The 18,883-nt window shown below is 48.7% G+C and overlaps 1 protein-coding gene across 1 annotated transcript; it reads right to left on the bottom strand.

Annotated features, from left to right (window-relative positions):
* Positions 1–3,836: 3,836 nt before the first annotated feature.
* PtA15_13A443 (uncharacterized protein) lies at positions 3,837–5,175 on the bottom strand (the record flags this gene model as incomplete). Its single annotated transcript, XM_053162642.1, has 3 exons — positions 3,837–3,839; positions 4,789–4,919; positions 4,998–5,175. 3 exons carry the CDS (start codon positions 5,173–5,175, stop codon positions 3,837–3,839), a joined length of 312 nt encoding a protein of 103 aa, XP_053026598.1.
* Between the last annotated feature and the right edge of the window lie 13,708 nt (positions 5,176–18,883).

Below are 18,883 nucleotides of genomic sequence, written 5' to 3'. Positions count from 1 at the left end.
CATGTAGTACTTCAAGTATGATATGCAATATCTTCAGGAAGTTCAACCAACCAAGTTAAGAATGAGTGCAGGATGGTATCATGAGAGAGGTCAGGGGTCAATGTTTTTCCTTTTTTGAAAAAAAGTAGATTTGGAGACTTCTGATAACATCAATTGTTGATGTAAAAAAAAGAAGAAAAAAAAAGTGAAACCCCTCAGCTACCCTGGATTAATCCTTAAACTTGCATTTTCAGGAAGAATTGAATGGTGTATGTAGAAATTCATGAATTTTATCAGGCAAAAAAAAAAGATTCCTGTGGCTTGAAGCTAACACAGGGGGAAGGAGAGAGATCATAGAAGAGTATTAAGGAGACATGGAACACAGACAAAGGTATCAACAGGAATAAAAAAATAAAAAAAATTGATCAATATGAATTGATCAATATACGCTATATTGATCAATATACAACATTGCAAATTCATCCATCTTGGTAGTGACACCAGCTTCATACACAGAGTCATTCTGAAGGACAAATCTCAAGCCGTTCAAGCCATCCTGGACTTCAAGGTGTTCTTCAAGAAGCAAACCGGACACAACCTGAAGAAGATTATCACCAACGGTGTGGTGGCCACTCTTGTGGCCAGCTAGTCAGAAGCATCACCGCTGCCAGCAAGATCATCAAGCCTCCACTCTCATCAAAATTTCCTCAAGATCCTCACTCATTCCTCAAGATCCTCACTCATTCCTCAAGATCCTCAAAGTTTCATCTTCAAGACCCTCAAGATGTGATCAAGAACCTCAAGCTTCAAGATTCAAGAATCCACACCTCAAGCTTTCAATCATCAAGACCTCAAGATCCTCAGCCTCTCAAGCTCTCATTTTATTTCTCCCAATCCTTCTCATCCTCTTCCCCAGTTTCATTTCCCCCTCTGGTCCACTCGCTTCAAATTCTTGGTCCCAATACAGCATGTGGTGTGGGTTTGTCTGTTGTTTTTGTCTGTGTTTTTGATTCTTCTTCTCCCTTTCTTCTCTTTCCATTGGTGGTTGATTGTTTTGTGTATGTGTCTGCCTCATCTCTTTGGTTACTCCTTTTTGTCTTGTGTTTTTGTTTCCTTTTCTTTTCTCCCTGTTGTCTGTTGTGTTGTGTGCGCACGTGGCGCGCAAGGAGATGAAGAAATGTATGTGACAGGTCGCATCCCTGAGTCCAAGTTCACCGAACTTGGAGGATGGGAGAGGCATGCATTCTGATCCAAGAATAAGGGCATCACCTTTTCGATCAATCATCAAGAATCCTGAGTCAAGAGTCCTATCCGATCCATTTCCTTCCCCAGAATCCTCAAGTATCCAAACCAACAACCGCCGTCGAGAATCTACACCTTGACGATACCTCAAAACCACCTCCACACAAGCTATCACCTCAAATCCCTTTGACTCATCTTTCCGGACCGATCCGTGAGGGCAGCCATCAGGCACCATTCCCCTCCCAGCGCTGCCGCCGGCCTAGCACCGGGCGGAGCTCCATAACGGAGGGGGCGAATTCGTGAACGGGACCCTAGGCGAGTACCTCAAAGCCAAAGGCATCCAACACAACGTGGCGCCCGCCTACACCCCGCAGAACAATGGCATGGCAGAACGAGCAAATAGAACAATCATCAACATGACGCGATGCTTGCTCATGCAAGCCAATCTGGCCCCGGAATGGTGGGCAGAGGCCGTGCAAGCAGCTACCGCCACGACGAACTGCCTCCCGTCATTATCCAGAAGCAAGGTATCGCCCCTGGAACTCCTTTTCAAAGCGAAGCCAAACATCACGTTTTTCAGGCCCTTTGGGTGTTGGGTTTGGATAGTGAAGCCGAAGCAGAAGCGACAATCAAAATTTGCTTCTATACACCAGGGGAGATATGTTCCCACTCCCCAGGGAGTGCCAGAGCTGAATTTTATGTGAGTTTTGGTTGGATGTGAGCCTGATGTGGATTAGTAACTCATCCCCAAAATAGTAAATTGGATGGAGAAGTTAGTGAAAATTCAGTCACAATTGGTTTGGAAGTCAACACAATTTTGTGTAGAATTCTTTTGTTTTCTATGTACAACTGTAGGAAGAAATATGATGAAATGATATTTCACCAAAGTCCAACTCATCAATTGCTCCTGTTTACTGATTTTTAAGGATAGCAAAGCAAAATTCCCATTCTCAAAAGTAATTCCTTCAAAAAAATGGGTTTCTTGTAATTCACATTATATGCCCTGATGTACAAAATTAAACTAAAAGTTGACTTGGTATTATTGGGTTTAGATTTTGGGTCAGTCTAAATGCACTCCAAACTTTTACTTTGTGCACTCCACATTTTTGGCTTTGGGGGGCCAGCACTCCAAAAAAGTTGGAGTGCCTTGATTTTGTACTCCCAAAACATGGAGTCCCCAGATGAGCACTCCATGTTTATTGGAGTACACAACTGGGTACTCCAAAATTGACCAAAATAGGGGAGTGCAGCTAGATGCACTCCAATAAAAATGGAGTGCAAGCCCAAGCACTCCACCTTTTCAGTGAAGGACTAGAGGCCAATGCGGCTGCGCCGCTGTGGGAATGAGATTCACTTTTTAATTTGTTTCTTATTTGCAGGTTTTGCTCTGATAAATTTTCAGTGGTGAAATGGCATATTCAAAAGTTTGACACATTCAACTATGGGTTTGACTCTTATGTTTCCCAAAAGAGAATGACTGAAAGAAATATGCACCAGGATAATACTCGTCCAGTTCCAGCAAAACAACCACCAATATTTTGATGTTGTACTGGATGAATTATGTAATATTTTGTTGTTGTACTTAGAGCATCTCCACCCGGGGAGGTAAAAGCGGGTTGCTAAAACCCCGGGATGGCAACTCAATTTTTGCATATAGCAACCCGCGCGGCTCTGGCACACACCCATGGTTGCTATAATCCAGAAGCACTCCAAGATGACCAAGTCATCAAATGGAGTTACAACGAACCTAATGAACAATACAGCCAGTCACTGATCGGCAATAGCTTGCAAAGGTCCCTAGGACCGGTATAGCCGGTCATCAATGGCTTGCCAAGCTCTCGATGACGGGTATAGCCAGTTGTCAATGGCTTGCTGCAAAGCTCTCGATGAGCGGAATACATCGCCAGTCATTGATAGCTTCCAAAGCTCAAGCTTTCAAGGCTCTCGATTGGTATAGCCAATTGAGAGAGCTCGATGACTGTATGTCCAGTCATCAAGAGAGCTCTTGATGAACGGTATAGTCAGTCATCGAGAGCTCTCTCGATGAACGGTAGAGAACGCTCTTGATGACCGGTGTAGCCAGTCATCCAGAGAGCTCTTGATGACCGGTATATACCAATTGAGAGAGCTCTCGATGACCAGTCATCAAGAGAGCTCTCGATCACCAGTCATTGAGAGAGCTCTTGATCACCAGTATAGCCAGTCATCGAGAGCTTGCAATATTCTCAATGGTTGGTTATATGTGTAGCCGGTCATTGATTGCTTTTGATGCTCTCGATGACCAGGCAGACAGTTAGCAGGACAGCCAGTCATTGATAGCTTGCAGTGCTTTCGATGACCAGTTTGGTGGAGGGTACATATTTGTAGTTGTTCTAGGGTAGGTGTAGGCACTTCTGATGGTGGGTAGGGAGGGGGGGATGAGCTTGGGGAAGTTGCTATCGAGTTGCTAGTGGGTTGCCATACATAGCAACCCAATCAAGATTTTTAGCTCCCGAGCCAAAATAGAAACTTGTTTGGCACCCCGGGTGGGTGGTGTTTTTTGGGTTCGGGTTGGTAAACGCGGGATAGCAACCCGGTTTACCACCCCGGGTGGAGATGCTCTTAGCTGTGGCTTTTTACTTGAGATTCAAAAAAAAAAAAATTGCAAAATCAATCTCAACAGATTCAATAACAGGTTGCATATATTATGCTTGGTTTTCAACAAGACAACCAGAAGATAGACATCCTACTTTGAATTTGAACAATAATCATAAATAACAGAAGTACATAAATATGTACCCCAGTTCAAACAATCATATTCCACTGTTCCAAATACTCCCTACCCTTGTTAGCCCAAGTTTTTTTTCTAGCTGTTTGTAGAATTGCTTCTATACCCTTTTTAAAAAACTTCAGTTGAACCTTTGTTTTACAAATGTAAGCTTTGAAGTTATTGGTGTTTGATCCTCTTTCAGAAGTCCCACTATTATTTTCAACAGATGAGAATAAAATACATCAACAATATGAAGCTGTGGTCTGGTCAATAATGCAAAGGAACTTGTGGATAGTGCGCTTCAGCCAGCGCTTGCCACACCTTAACAGCCATTCTCCCGCCTCCAACGCCTTCGCCTCTTTCTCTCGTAATCAAATTTCAGCTGATTGCCTCGGCCCGCCGTGCAGAAATCTCCTAGTCTGATGCGCCGTTGAGTGTAGTTTGCATAGGGAGGTCGAGGAGGAGGAGGGACGCAAGGATGCGGCGGGGGTAGAGTGAACAAGAAAGAAGACAACAGCATGCGCGCGAGGGTGGGGGGATCTTGTGTACATAGCAAGGTTGCTGTCACGGTCAAGGAGACGGGCAGGATTCAGATCGGCTTCAGCAAACGATTGGTTGCGAGGGGGGTTGCAGGTGACCGACCGGCATCAGCTGAGGTCCGGCGCATCAGCACTGTTGAGGTGCGCCGTTGGTCTGGCCCCCCAATTATACCCTTCTTCCGAACTTGAGCCAATCAACGGGGTCGAGGTAGTTGGAGAAGATAAGGGAAACAAACAGGTTGTAAGCGTCGAGCGGAGCTGGCTCAGGGTCTCGGCCACTTCCCAGTTGATCAGATCGCCCAGCCTCTCCGGCGGGGTCAAGACCAGGCCATAGATCTGGACCGTCTCAGATACGACAGCCGTCGAGAGCATCAAGTCTTGTTCCCAGATCTCTGGACCAGTTTGATCAACTGAATATATCCGCAACTCGGGTGGTTAGCGTTGACAGCAATGTAGTGATGGGAAGGCTGGCCGAGCAGACCGCTCGCCTGAATTCGCCCAAGACTTGAGCCGCCTTCCCATATATCTAAGGTATCTCTTGAGCTTCTGTTCGCCGAGCAGGCCGTGCTGGTTTGGCTTTTGAATTTGCCTGAGAGTTGAGCTAGTTTCCGATATATCTGAGGTATCTCTTGAGCTTCTGTTCGCCAAGAAGGCCGTGTCGGTCATGCATCTGGATCCAATGGGCCAGCTCTGTGTCTTCCTCCTCACTTTTCCACGAGCCCAATAAGTCAAACCGACTTCAACATGATCCCTTGCGAAATTCAACGCACGAAAATCTGCTTTGTAGGCGCAGGGCACACAAGACAACAAAATTGACTTGCCCAAAAAACACGCCGAACGCACTTCGCAGTATTTTGTACCACTCGTGGGTGCCCGAAAATGAGCTTTCCTGACTAATGAATGTGTCAGCTATCCAAAGATTTGTTGCGCAACAAATTCAAGAGACCTATGTACATAGTTCATGGAAGCCGAGTAGGTGTTGAGGTTGGCATACCAACAGTAAATTGATGAAACAAATGGCAGCGGGGCTGACTCCTGGCCCTGGTGATTGATGAGTGGTAGGGGTGATTGGCTGTGTCGTGGCGTTCAAGAGGCTCATGCAACGGTGGACGTGGCGGTGAAGACATGATTGAAGCGTGGATGGGTTCAATGTGGAAGTTGACCTGTGTTCCTGCCTATAAATAGGACACCTTTTCAAAGGTTATTCCCTCAGGCAATTCTCCGGGCTGGCTTCCAGCCGGGGGATTGTCTCACCCCCGTCCGCTGTTGCACTTGCGCAGTCCGGCGGGGGAATACTCGTGGGCCCCCCTTGTGCTTAACGGCTGGGGGTCTTCCTCTCACCATTTTTTAACCCTGCTAGACAGGGATGGATGGTGGGCCACGATACATCAGCTTTCTGATGTTAGGTGGCAGGGTGTGGGGGTGTTTGTTTTTTCTTGTAGGCAGTGGCTTTTTTTGGGTGTTTTTTTTTTGTATTTTTTAGGGGAAACCCAAATGTTTGTCAGGCTGTCTCTTGTAAGGGGAAACCCTGGATTTTTTTTCTCTGTTTTGTTAATTTGTAGGGAAAACCCTTGAATTTTTTTTCCATGTTTCTGAGACTTTAATATACTTGTATTTTGGCTTTGCACTCCAGCTGGCAAATACCAAATGGAGTGCATTGGGGTGCACTCCAAGTCTCCTTTTTTTTGGAGTGCCCACAGCAATCACACCTCTTGATGACCGGTCTGGACCGGTCATCAAGGGGCACACAACCGGTCATCCAGAGGACTCATACCTCTCGATGACCGGCGCGGACCGGTCATCAGTCACACCTCTCGATGACCGGTGTGTACCGGTCATCAAGGGGAGGTGCTACTCTCGATGACCGGTCTTTACCGGTCATCGAGGGGACTCCCACCTCTTGATGACCGGCGAGGACCGGTCATCAGTCACACCTCCTGATGACCGGCACAGACCGGTCATCGAGAGGACTCGCACCTCCCAATGACCGGCACAGACCGGTCATCGAGAGGACTCACACCTCCCGATGACCGGCACAGACCGTTCATCAAGAGGACTCACACCTCTTGATGATTGGTCAGACCGGTCATCGAGGGGACTCACACCTCTCAATGACCGGTCAGACCGGTCATCAAGGGGACTCACACCTCTCGATGACCGGTGATGACCGGTCATCGAGGTGAGTCACATCTCTCAATGACCGGTGTGTACCAGTCATCGAGGGGAGGTACTACTCTCGATGACCGGTGTGTACCAGTCATCGAGGGGAGGTACTACTCTCGATGACCGGTTGGTCTGACCGGTCATCAAGAGGAGATGTTACTCCCCTCAATGACCAGCACAGACCGGTCATCGAGAGATGTGACTCACCTCGATGACCGGTCATCACCGGTCATCGAGTGTTATTACCCTCAATGACCGGTCTGACCGGTCGTCGAGAGGTGTGAGCTGGTGTCAGTCCTCTCGATGACCGGTCTGTGCCGGTCATCGGGAGGTGTGAGTCCTCTCAATGACCGGCCTGTGCCGGTCATCGGGAGGTGTGAGTCCTCCTCGATGACCAGCGGTGACCGGTCATCGAGAGGTGTGAGTCCCCTCGATGACCGGTCTGACCAATCATCAAGAGGTGTGAGCCCTCTCGATGACCGGTGATGACCGGTCATCGAGAGGAGGTGTTATTAGCCTCGATGACCGGTGATGACCGATCATCGAGGTGTGAGTCCCCTCGATGACCGGTCTGTGCCGGTCATCGGGAGGTGTGACCGGTCCGCGCCGGTCATTGAGAGGTGTGAGTCCCCTCACTGACTGGTACACACCGGTCATTGAGAGATGTTACTCCCCTCAATGACCGGCACAGACCGGTCATCGAGAGGTGTGATTTCCCTCAATAACCGGAGGTCCGGTACAGACCGGTCATTGAGAGGAGATGTTAATCCGCTCAATGCCGGTCTGTACCGGTCATGGATATCAGGGGGATCGAGTGGGGTGTGTTTGTACATAGCCCAGTTGAAGTTGTAGGCACTCCAGCTCTGGCTGGAGTGCACAGTACTGCACTCCCCTTTTGAGGAGGAGAAATATCAGGAATGGAGTGCTGGGGGAATGCACTCCAATCTGATGGAGTGAGACTCATAGGCACTCATTACATTTCCTGGCCACTGGAGTTCTTTGTGCTGCACTCCAAAGAGTCTTGAGTCCCCGGTTCTGCACTCCAATTGACTTGGAGTACTCTAGTCTGTACTCCAACAATCATTGGAGTGCACACTCCATACACTCACTTTTGGAGTGCTTTTGGGATTTTTTTGGAGTGCATTTAGGCTGACCCTAGATTTTTGGAATGTGGTCATGTTGCAGTCATTGAAATTGAAACCCATTTTCTTGGAAATGCGGGAATTAATTTGAATTTGGCTGATAAAAATGACAAAAAACTGTTTTAATAGGGTGAAAGTCTAAGGGTGCGTACCATACGTTTTGGGTTTTTTTGGAATGGATTCCCGCGCAAATCAAAAAAGCACTTTGCCATTTTTTTTTTTTGACTTCTGAGAAACAGGTTCACCTAAATTGGTGTACCACAGGAACCAGTTTCTTGTACATATTTATGTACATCAACACATTAACCCAGCAGTCCCTCCCATTGATGTCACTTCCCAGCAAACTACTCCACTCGGTGACCGAACACTGGTCATTGAGTGGAGCATAGCATACCCTCCAATCAACAACCGGTCAACATCGGTCATCCATTGGAGGGTATACATATTCCACTCAATGGCCGGTGTTGACCGGTCATCGAGTGGAGGGTATACATACTCCGCTTGATGACCGTTCAACACCGGTCATCGAGTTGAGGGTATACATACTCCGCTCGATGACCGTTCAAAACCGGTCATCGATTGGAGTCTACTCCACTCAATGACCGGGAAGACAGATCATCGAGTGGAGTACACCCTCCGCTCGATGACCGTTCAACACCCGTCATTGATTGGAGGGTGTACATACTCCGCTTGATGACCGGTCAACACCGGCCATTGAGTGGAATATGTATACCCTCCAATGGATGACCAATGTTGACCGGTCGTTGATTGGAGGGTATGCTATGCTCCACTTGATGACCAGTGTTTGGTCACCGAGTGGACTATACCCTCCAATCAATGACCGGTCAAAATCGGTCATTGAGTGAAGTACACCCTCCAATCAATGACCGGTCAAAATCGGTCATTGAGTGAAGTACACCCTCCAATCAATGACCGGGATGAGCGGTCATCAATTGGAGGAAGTACTCTACCCGATGGCCGGATGAGAGGTCATCGAGCGGAGGGTATGACCAGTCATCCTGGTCATTGAGTGGAGCGCACACCTTCCGATGTGGTATGCTTTATGGTATCCCATATGCCAAAATCAAAATTTTCTGCTTTTCTTTCTTATTTCTATTGGTCTCACTCTTAAAATCCCTTTTCCTCTTATAAATCACCTAATGCTCCTCAAGATTCAGCTTCTTGGGACAAATTCACCCCTAGTCTTGCCTTACAGAACATTCATAAGGGCACTCATTCAGAAGTTACGTACTCTTACACACTCACAACACCCCTTACAACCTCAAACAGTTACACATTCCAAATTTACAGCACTTAGTTACACACATGGTTACATAGATAGCTACATACATATTTACACATAGCTGCATCATCACTTACATACATACAGTGTACACATGCAGGCACACATGCAGGCACACATGCAGGTGCTAGCTGCATGTTAGCTGCATGCACTAAGCTGCATGCGCTAGTGGATCTTTGTTGCATAACAACAGCAGGTGACCTGGTTACAGCATGACTACACTAACATACAGTCCTGACCAATCACACCTCCTGATTCAGCCTGCATGTCATAACCCATAATCACCTGTACCGTCCTGACCAATCACATTCACCCATTCAACATATGTATAACTAGCCAAAAACCCTCATGTACTGTTGAGAGTGCTCATCTGGTTTCTCTGATTTCTCTGTTTCCTACTTCAATCTTTCATTTCACTTTCATGTCACCTCTATGTCACATCTCTCTCTCATTCTCACTCGTGTACTTAACCTGGGGCAGCATGTGTTGGAAAGCCTTTCCTCATCCTTTCCAACACATCCTCGTCTTCACTCTGCTGTCCCCAGGTTAGTCCTCTCTCTCTGTCTTTTTCTTTTCCTCTCTTTTCCTTTTTGTTCATTGAAATAAATCCTTTCCAACACATCCTTGTCTTCACTCTGCTGTCCCCAGATTTATCTCAACAGGTTATGAGCACCAGTTGCACCTAGTCGGCGCAATCTCATTTCTCGCTACCTTCGGACCATATTGTGTTGAACGTCATTTAGAAAAGGATCACTTCAGCCTCTCCTCTCATCGAGATGGCTCAACCCGCTGCCCCCGCCGTCCCGGACACTTCGGACTCATCGTCGTCTCTAAAGGTGGCCGGCATCCCACAGCTCTCGGCACCAGATTCTTCCTCCAACTACTTGGACTGGAGTTTCGTGGTGACCGTACACCTCTCATCTCTGAACCTCGCCTATCTCCTCAAGCCAGTCAAACTCGAAGACCGACCTGCGAGATGGGCCAAGGACAACGCGGACGTTTGCTTGTTCATCGCTAGAACGGTGCATCAAGATAATCTCCGTCTTATCCGCTCCTTCCCCACCAATGCCACTGCCATGTGGGAATCTCTTCAGTCCGCTCATATCGACTCCACCGCGGGCGGCCGAATCTACTGGCTAAGGAAGTTGGTCACCATCCGTATGTCTACCGACGATGTTGAGACCCACATCAAAGAGATGGCTCTCTGCGCCGAGCGCCTCAACTCGCTTGTGACTCCTGACAAACCGCTCACGGTGGACGACATCCATGCCGCCGCCCTTCTCGGTTCTCTCCCAGTCGACTGGTTGCATTGCGTCTCTTCCCTGATGAACGAGGACTCAGTTACGTCCTCTCGCATAGTGGCCGCCCTTAAAGCCGAAGCTCTCCGCCGAAAGTCTCGTGGAGAAGAGGATCTGTCCATCTCTGCCTCGAAGGCTCGGGCTACCTCCACTTCCAAGGGTCGTCCACCTTTCGACGACAATCTTCTCTGCTCGTTTTGCCGCATCAAGGGACACGACCTCGCCGTGTGTGAAAACGCCGCCCGTATCTTAAGCGAGCATCAGCACCCTAAGGGCCAAGGGGGTGAATCTAAACGCCAGTCCGGCTCCCAGAAGGATCCCTCCAAGAACGAGGTCTCTCGCCGCTCGTCCTCCGGTCGTGGGCGACATTCCTCTCAGGCTCCCGCCAAGGCTGGTCTCACAACGGTTGTAGAGCTCGGGAGCGACTCTGACGATGAATCGGACCACTCCGGCTCGGCCTATGCCGGCAACGTCACGGCCTCCGATGTATCCGGCCTCGTCTTCTCAGCTGTAGCCTCCTCCGATGCCAATATCGACTCGGGGTGTTCCATGAACATGACTCCCCACCTCGACCAGGTTTCTCGCCCTAGGATCTCCTTGGTTCCCGTTTGACTTGCCGACTCCTCCGTGGTCCACGCCACCCACAAGGGTACTTCCACTCTCCCCATCGACATCATGAAGTCCGTCAAGACCTTGGTCGTCCCCAGCCTCCACGAGCCCCTCCTTTCCGTCGCATCTCTTTGCGACTCGTCCCTTCGTCTTGTGTTCACTCCCACTTCGTGCGACATCTACGACGAGGCCGATTTCAAAGTGGTCGGGTCTGTCGTGGGCCGCGGCTATCGCAAGGGCAATCTATACTACCTGCCGTCTGCAGAGGTGACGTCTAAGTCTGCATCTGTGGCCTCACCACTCCAGGCTGACAGTTCCCTTTTGGACTATCATGTTCGCCTATCTCACATAGGTCTCAAACCTCTCAAAGCTCTCCTCCGTCTGAACAACATCAGACTCTCTTCGATGGACGAAATCGCCGTGCAACGCTGCCCGGTTTGTATCCAGTCAAAGATGCATAGATCTCCTTTCTATTCTCGTTCTCTCTATCGCTCTACTTTCCCCGGTCAATTGATCCATTCCAATGTCGGTTCGTTTGAGGTTCCTTCTCGCAAAGGTTACAAATACTTTGTTTCCTTCATCGATGACTGCTCCAAGGCCATCTCTTTGTTTCCCATGAAATGCAAGAGTGAGGTTTTTAAGTGCTTTAAGATCTTTAAGGCGTCCTTTGAGAAGTCCGGCTCCCACAAAGTTATGTGCCTTCGTTCCGACAACGGGGGCGAGTACGTTTCAAAAGCGTTTGAAAATTTTCTTCTCGAGAACGGTATCCAACATCAAATGGGTCCCCCTCACTCTCCACAGCTCAACGGGGTCGCCGAGAGGGCGAACAGAACGATTGGTAATCTGGTACGCTGCCAGCTTCTGGGTTCCAAACTCCCGAAGTCTTTCTGGGTTGACGCCCTTCGCCACATCCTTTATTCCCTCAACTCCGTTCCTGTTTCTACTCCCACCGGTTTCGTCTCTCCCAACTCCGTCCTCGGAATCGACTCTGTTTCTCTGGCTGACATTCACCCGTTTGGCTGCCTGGTTTGGTACAAAGTCCCTGAGGCAAACAGGTTAAAACTCGACCCGAAGGCTCGGGCGTCCCTTTTCTTGTCCTATCTCTCCAACAGAAACGGCTACTGGGTTTTTGATCTCGACTCCAGGAAAACGTTGAAAACCCGGGATGTTTTGTTTGACGATTCCGTCTTCCCCTACGACCATCAACCGGTGGCGCCACCTCCTACGATTGACGTTGAGGTCCCGTGGGCTCCCTTGTCCAAACAGGTCTCAAGCCGTGACCCTGTGGCCTCTTCTACTCCCGACCCTCGCCCTTCCATCCTCGAGTCTCCGCCGCTGAATGTGCCTCTAAGGAACAGTTTCGACAGGAGGCTCACCGCCTCTATTCACGCGCCGCTCAACCAACACCGCGGTCCGCCTCCATCCGAGCAGTCTTCACCGTCCAACTCATCGAACTCTCGTGGCGGTAAGTCTCCCCTTTCACCGATGAGTCTTCCCTCGCCTTTCCTCCGGCCGGTTTCCCCCCCTTCCCTTCTTCCTCTTCCTTCCGCTGCGTCTCCGTCTTCAGGGGACATAGGTGGCTCACTTCCCACTCGCCTCAGGTTCACCGACCCTCAACCTCCTGTCGCGAACCCGCTCCCTGCTGCTCCTCCCCTTCCCCTTCCCCCTCCGGTCTCAGTCCCTCTTCCTCCCTCGCCGCCTGTGGTCGCCTCCCCTCCTCCGGTCCGGCGCTCCAACAGATCCCGCAAGGCACCGGACCGCCTAGGAAACTGGTCCAAATCCGCGTCGTCTCCCGAGGAGGTTGACACTCCTAAGACCTGGCGTCAGCTCCAGCGCTCACCGAATAAGGATCGGTGGCTGAAGGCTGCCAATGAGGAGTTTTCCTCGCTCTTAGGAATGGAAACCTGGCGCCTAGTTCCCCGACCCGACAAGCGGAAAATCATAAAGTTGAAGTGGGTGTTTAAGGTCAAACGGCGCCCGGACAAGACCATTCAGAAGCTTAAGGCTCGACTAGTGGCGATGGGGTACACCCAGGTTCAAGGCCTCGACTACGACGAGGTTTTCTCCCCCACGCTGCGCATGGAAACTCTTCGTCTCATCTGCACGCTTCTGGCGGTCCGCAAGTGGAAAGGCCGTCAAGTGGATTTCAAGACAGCCTTTCTCAACGGCCGACTAGACGAACCGATCTACATGGAGCAGCCGGCGGGTTTCGAGGACTCGGATCATCCAGACTACGTGTGCGAAGTAACAAGGTCCCTCTACGGCCTCAAACAATCCCCCCGGCAATGGAATCAGGAGTTGCATGCGGGTCTAACAAGCTTGGGCCTATCTCAATCACGCTACAACCCCACTCTTTATTTTCGTTTGAACGGCAAGAAACTTGTGTCGGCAGTTACCGTCCACGTGGATGACCTGACCATCGTCGGCGAACCGGCCTATGTAGACTCGCTCATCAAATCTCTTGGGACCCTATTCAAAATCGGTGCGGACGAAGAACTGCATCACTTCCTGTCCATCAAGATAGCAAGAGACATAGAGAATCGCCTTTTGTTCATGTCACAAACTCACTACATCGAAGATCTGATCCCTCGGTTTCTTCCCGATGGCTCAACAACGGTCTTGACCCCCACGGACTCAGCTTTCAAAAACCTTCGCCAAAGACAAGCAGGCGAGGCAGTCTCTCCGGGACCCTACAATCAAATCATTGGCTCACTCCTTTGGGTGGCCCAGTGCACGCGTCCGGATATCTCATTCGCGGTAAACAAGTTGTCTCAGTTCCTGAAAGATCCGTCCGCGTCTCACTGGTCGGCAGCCGTCAGAGTCCTGAATTACCTCGTAACCACTAAACATCTTCGTCTACGGCTTGGCGGGTCACTTGTCTGTAGTGGCTACTCAGATGCGGACTGGGCCGAAGACAGAGAAGACCGCCGCTCAACTTCTGCGTATACTTTCAGGATTGGTGACAGAGCAATCTCCTGGAAATCTCGAAAACAGGCGACTGTGTCGCTGTCGAGTACAGAAGCCGAATATAAAGCCCTGTCCGACTCCTGCAAGGAGGGGATTTGGCTCCGAAATCTCCTGACAGAACTTCATTTGCGCCCTCGAGATGCCCTTCCTCTACATGTCGACAACAAGGGGGCCGAAGCCCTGGCCAACAACCCTGAACACCACTCCAGAACCAAGCACATCGACGCGCGATATCACTTCGTTCGTGAATGCGTCAAGGACTCAAAAATCAAGATCTTCCATGTCTCAACACACGACATGTTAGCCGATATGTTGACCAAGCCCCTCTCACGGGTTCTGCTGGAAAAACACCGGAGTTGCTTTGGAATTGTGTAGTTTTTTTTTTTTTCTTCTTTCTCTTTCTCTTCTAAATTTTTTTTTGCTCTGTTGTTATGTCCTTGGTAGTCTCTTTTTTCATTCAGTTTTCAGCAAGGGGGGGTGTTGAGAGTGCTCATCTGGTTTCTCTGATTTCTCTGTTTCCTGCTTCAATCTTTCATTTCACTTTCATGTCACCTCTATGTCACATCTCTCTCTCATTCTCACTCGTGTACTTAACCTGGGGCAGCATGTGTTGGAAAGCCTTTCCTCATCCTTTCCAACACATCCTTGTCTTCACTCTGCTGTCCCCAGGTTAGTCCTCTCTCTCTGTCTTTTTCTTTTCCTCTCTTTTCCTTTTTGTTCATTGAAATAAATCCTTTCCAACACATCCTTGTCTTCACTCTGCTGTCCCCAGATTTATCTCAACATGTACCTAGCTAAAATCTCTCATGTGGAGCTCCTCTGGAGCTAAAATCCCTCACTGTTGTCTATAAAAGGAGGCTCTCCTCCCCTGTTGTAACTTTCCCCCAGCAGACTACCTGCACTCAGTTTCCCCTATAACAAAGTACACAACTGCTCACTCCACAATATATCAGTCACCCTATATTTTGGTTTTACACACATTACAAAACACTTACATACGAAATAACAACTCTACACAACACTCACATTACATAAACCTCTGAGGGGTCCTCTTTGACCAACTATCACCTGGTTGAAGTCCAGACTCCTCACTCATAACACATTTTAGCAACTTCATCGCTCCCACTTTATAACAACAGTTATCTTTTGATAACACTCCACTATCACTACATTAAACCTGCCAATCTGAGATTGGTGGGCTTGTTTTAGTGTCTAGTGAACCAGGAAAGGCAGAGGTTTCCTCATACATCCCTTTCCGCACTCAGCAAAAGGTTCTCAGGAACACTTTTGAGCTTTACACCAATTGATGACCGGGATGAGTGGTCATCAATTGGAGGGTGTACTCCACCCGATGGCCGGTATGGGCGGTCATCAAGTGGAGGACTTGACCAGTCATCCCGGTCATCGAGTGTAGTGTATGTATACCCTCCGATTGATGGCCGGGGTGAGTTGTCATCAATCGGAGGGTGCTCCACCTGATGGCCGGGATGAGTGGTCATTGAGTGGAGGGTCTGACCAGTCATCCCAGTCATCGATCGGAGGATGTGTACTCCACTCAATGGCCGGGATGAGATGTCCTCGAGTGGCAGGTATGACCAGTCATCCCGGTCATCGAGTGGAATGTATACCCTCCGATTGATGGCCGGGGTGAGTGGTCAGCAATTGGAGGGTCCCGATGGCCGGGATGAGTGGAGTTCACACCGTCCCCAGCGAAGAGAAATGGTTTCTCGAAGCTGGAGAAATAGGGGGACACCTGTTTCTGGAAACGCTTGTTTTTTGATGAGAATCAATTCTGGAATCTACCCAGAATTTGTGTGCTATGGTACGCAATTCTGATTCAAAATAGATTCTCGCAAAAAAAAGTTGAAACTCGCTTGAGAATCTATTTTTTTTCCGCTATGGTACGCACCCTGAGTTAAGTCAAGGTTGGATTGCGGCGCCAATTCACTTTAACCATATATCCTGTCCTCCTCACAAAAATGATCTAGTGAATTTTGTATTTTTTTGCTTTTCAAAATTCACATGTGCACATGCAAGTTAACCTTTTTGCACTTTGCTAATAGTCACCCTGATGTACGCGCGTACATTGAGGTGGAAATATCACAGGATGGGCCTTTCACAGCCACATGAAAAGTAAAATTTTTGTTTTGAGACACCAATTGTCCCCCTGATGTACTCGAGTACATGAGGGGGAAAAAATCACAGGCTGGGCCTTACACATTTCCATGGAAAGGACACGCTGGTCATGGAGCCAAGAAAGGACTATATTCTGGATGAGTTCTGGATGAATTATAGATGAGTTCTGGATGATTTTTTGGCAATTTGTGGTTTATTTCAGGATGATTTCCAACTGATTTCCACACTGACTTCCAGTCTTGTTCATACCTATTCAATATTGCTTTACCAAAGGCCTCCAGCACAGTTATGGAAAAAAGTTACGGTGAGGCACTCCCTGGGGAGTGGGAACATATCTCCCCTGGTGATATCTTGGGAAGGAGTTCTTCTTGGTTACACCAACGATTACTCTTCATACCGGGTCCTTTGCTTTGAGGACCGGTCCATCATTACAGCTAAGCATGTCCACTTCGATGAGTCCACTTTCCCCGACTGCCCGGCACTCAACAAAAGCCACACGGCCCTTGGGGTAAACAAGCTGCCCAGCTTCAACTCTTTGGATCCCCTTCCGTTCAGCGAGGACGACTTGCCGGGCGATCAGCAACCAAACACACAAGAAGACGAGGATCTGCAAGAGGAGCAGCTCAACATCTCCCGCATTGTCCAAGATCTGCGCTCCAAAAGCCCGGACACTCAGCTAGCTCAAGAGGCTCCTGGCGCTCCGCCCCCGCCCCAGCCGTCGCCTCAACAGGCAGGCAGAAGATACACGTGGACGCTTGAGCCGCCGCCAAAGGAAATCACCAGCGGAATTGACGCCAGCAACATCATTCAAGGGAAAAGGCTTCGTCAAGCGCTGCTAATTGAAATCAATGTTGACCCGAAGAATCACAGGCAGGCCATGAGCGGCCCCAATCGTGACAATTGGACTCAAGCCAAACAGAAAGAGATCGCCAATATGCTTCGGCACCAAGTATGGATTGTACGGCAACGACTCCAATCTGACGAGCCAATACCGTCCACCTGGGCCTACAGGAAGAAGCTTGGTTCCTCCAACAAGGTCATTGAATTCAAGGCGAGGATATGCGCACAAGGATTCCGCCAAGTACACGGCAGAAACTTCAATGTAATCTACGCGCTGACCGGCAAGGCAGCCTCCCTACGCTTGCTCCTCTCATTTGTGGTAAACCATGGAATGAAGATTCACCAGCTCGACGTCCGGAGCGCTTTTCTCACCTGCCCGCTTGAGGAGACTGTCACACTGCTACCGCCCCAGGGATACGACTGTCCTCCCAACTCTGTCTTACATCTGAAGAAAGCCATATACGGCCTGCGTCAAGCACCGCTCGTATGGTACAAGCGACTTACTTGCTACCTCAAGACACTAGGCTTTCGGATTGCAGTATCTGACCCTTGCGTATTCTGGAGACCGGAGGAGCGCTCCAAACCAGCAAACTGGTTGTTTGCGCACGTGGACGACATCGTCATCATCAGCCATCAGCCAGAGATCTTCCGGGCTGAGATGGAAAATGAATTTAAAATCAAATACCTCGGCGACGCTGAGTTTCTTCTCGGTATGAACATCAAGCGCTTCAATGGCGGATTACAGATCAACCAAACTCAGTACGTCGAGCGGAAGTTAGCCGAATACGGACTTGACAGGGAGCATCCAGCCTTGTGTTCCCTCAACCCGAGAGAACGCCTCTCCAAGGCCACTCCCCATGAAATTGAAACGCTTAAGAAGTTAAACATCAACTACCGCGGCCTAGTGGGATCGCTCAACTACTTAAGTATCCTCTGTAAATTTTAGATAGAATTGGATCTGTGACTCGAGTGTAAGATGATAGACACCTTAATGATGAAGACACGAGTGAGACAATAGTTCGGACAACGAAGACAACGGTTTTTGACACACACACACCTTAATGATGAAGACACGAGTGAGACGATAGTTCGGACAACAAAGACAACGGTTTTTGACACACACACACCTGCAATAAATGCAGTTAGGGTGTTTTAAGATTTGGTTTGATTGATTCGGTTGAGGGACGCGCGCAAGAGTACGATGATTAGTCTCTTCCTCACAAGTATGATAATGTAAACGCGTGTTTTTATTTCTTTTTCTATGCTAACCTTAATGATGAAGACACGAGTGAGACAATAGTTCGGACAACGAAGACAACGTTTTTTGACACACACACACCTAGACAAAAGACAAGAGGAGAAGGATTGAAAAACAAGATAATTAGATAACATAGATTTTGACGAGAAGGTTAACAAAGAGATTGATGAAAAGCATACCTGCAATAAATGCAGTTAGGGTGTTTTAAGATTTGGTTTGATTGATTTGGTTGAGGGACGCGCGCAAGAGCACGATGATCTATGTACATGTAAAGATAAAAGCAGGAGAAATAGGGTTATTGGAGAAGATGATTAGTGTTATGGTTTTTCTTGATGTTGTTGTTGCTTGAGGATGAAAAAGGGAATTTTGCTTACTAGTCTCTTCCTCACGAGTATGATAATGTAAACGCGTGAGGAAAAGACCAATAAGCTTTGGGCGGGTTGAGTCGGTTTTGTTGCCGGGGGAATTTTTGATTAGGTTAGGTCAGAACTCGGTATGTTTCGATGCAAGTGAGAATTGACATGTTTGCTGCGTATGCATAATGAAAAGTCGTGTCAATTTCAACAGTCCCCCTCAATTCAAACGGCATCTTTCAATCCGATCATGTGTCGGAATTTTGAGAAGGGGGCTTTTCCAAGGTTTTTGGTGAGGATATCCG

The sequence above is a fragment of the Puccinia triticina genome, chromosome 13A, assembly GCF_026914185.1.
Source record: "Puccinia triticina chromosome 13A, complete sequence".
NCBI lineage: Eukaryota > Fungi > Basidiomycota > Pucciniomycetes > Pucciniales > Pucciniaceae > Puccinia > Puccinia triticina.
This window is presented reverse-complemented; position numbering and strand designations above follow the sequence as displayed.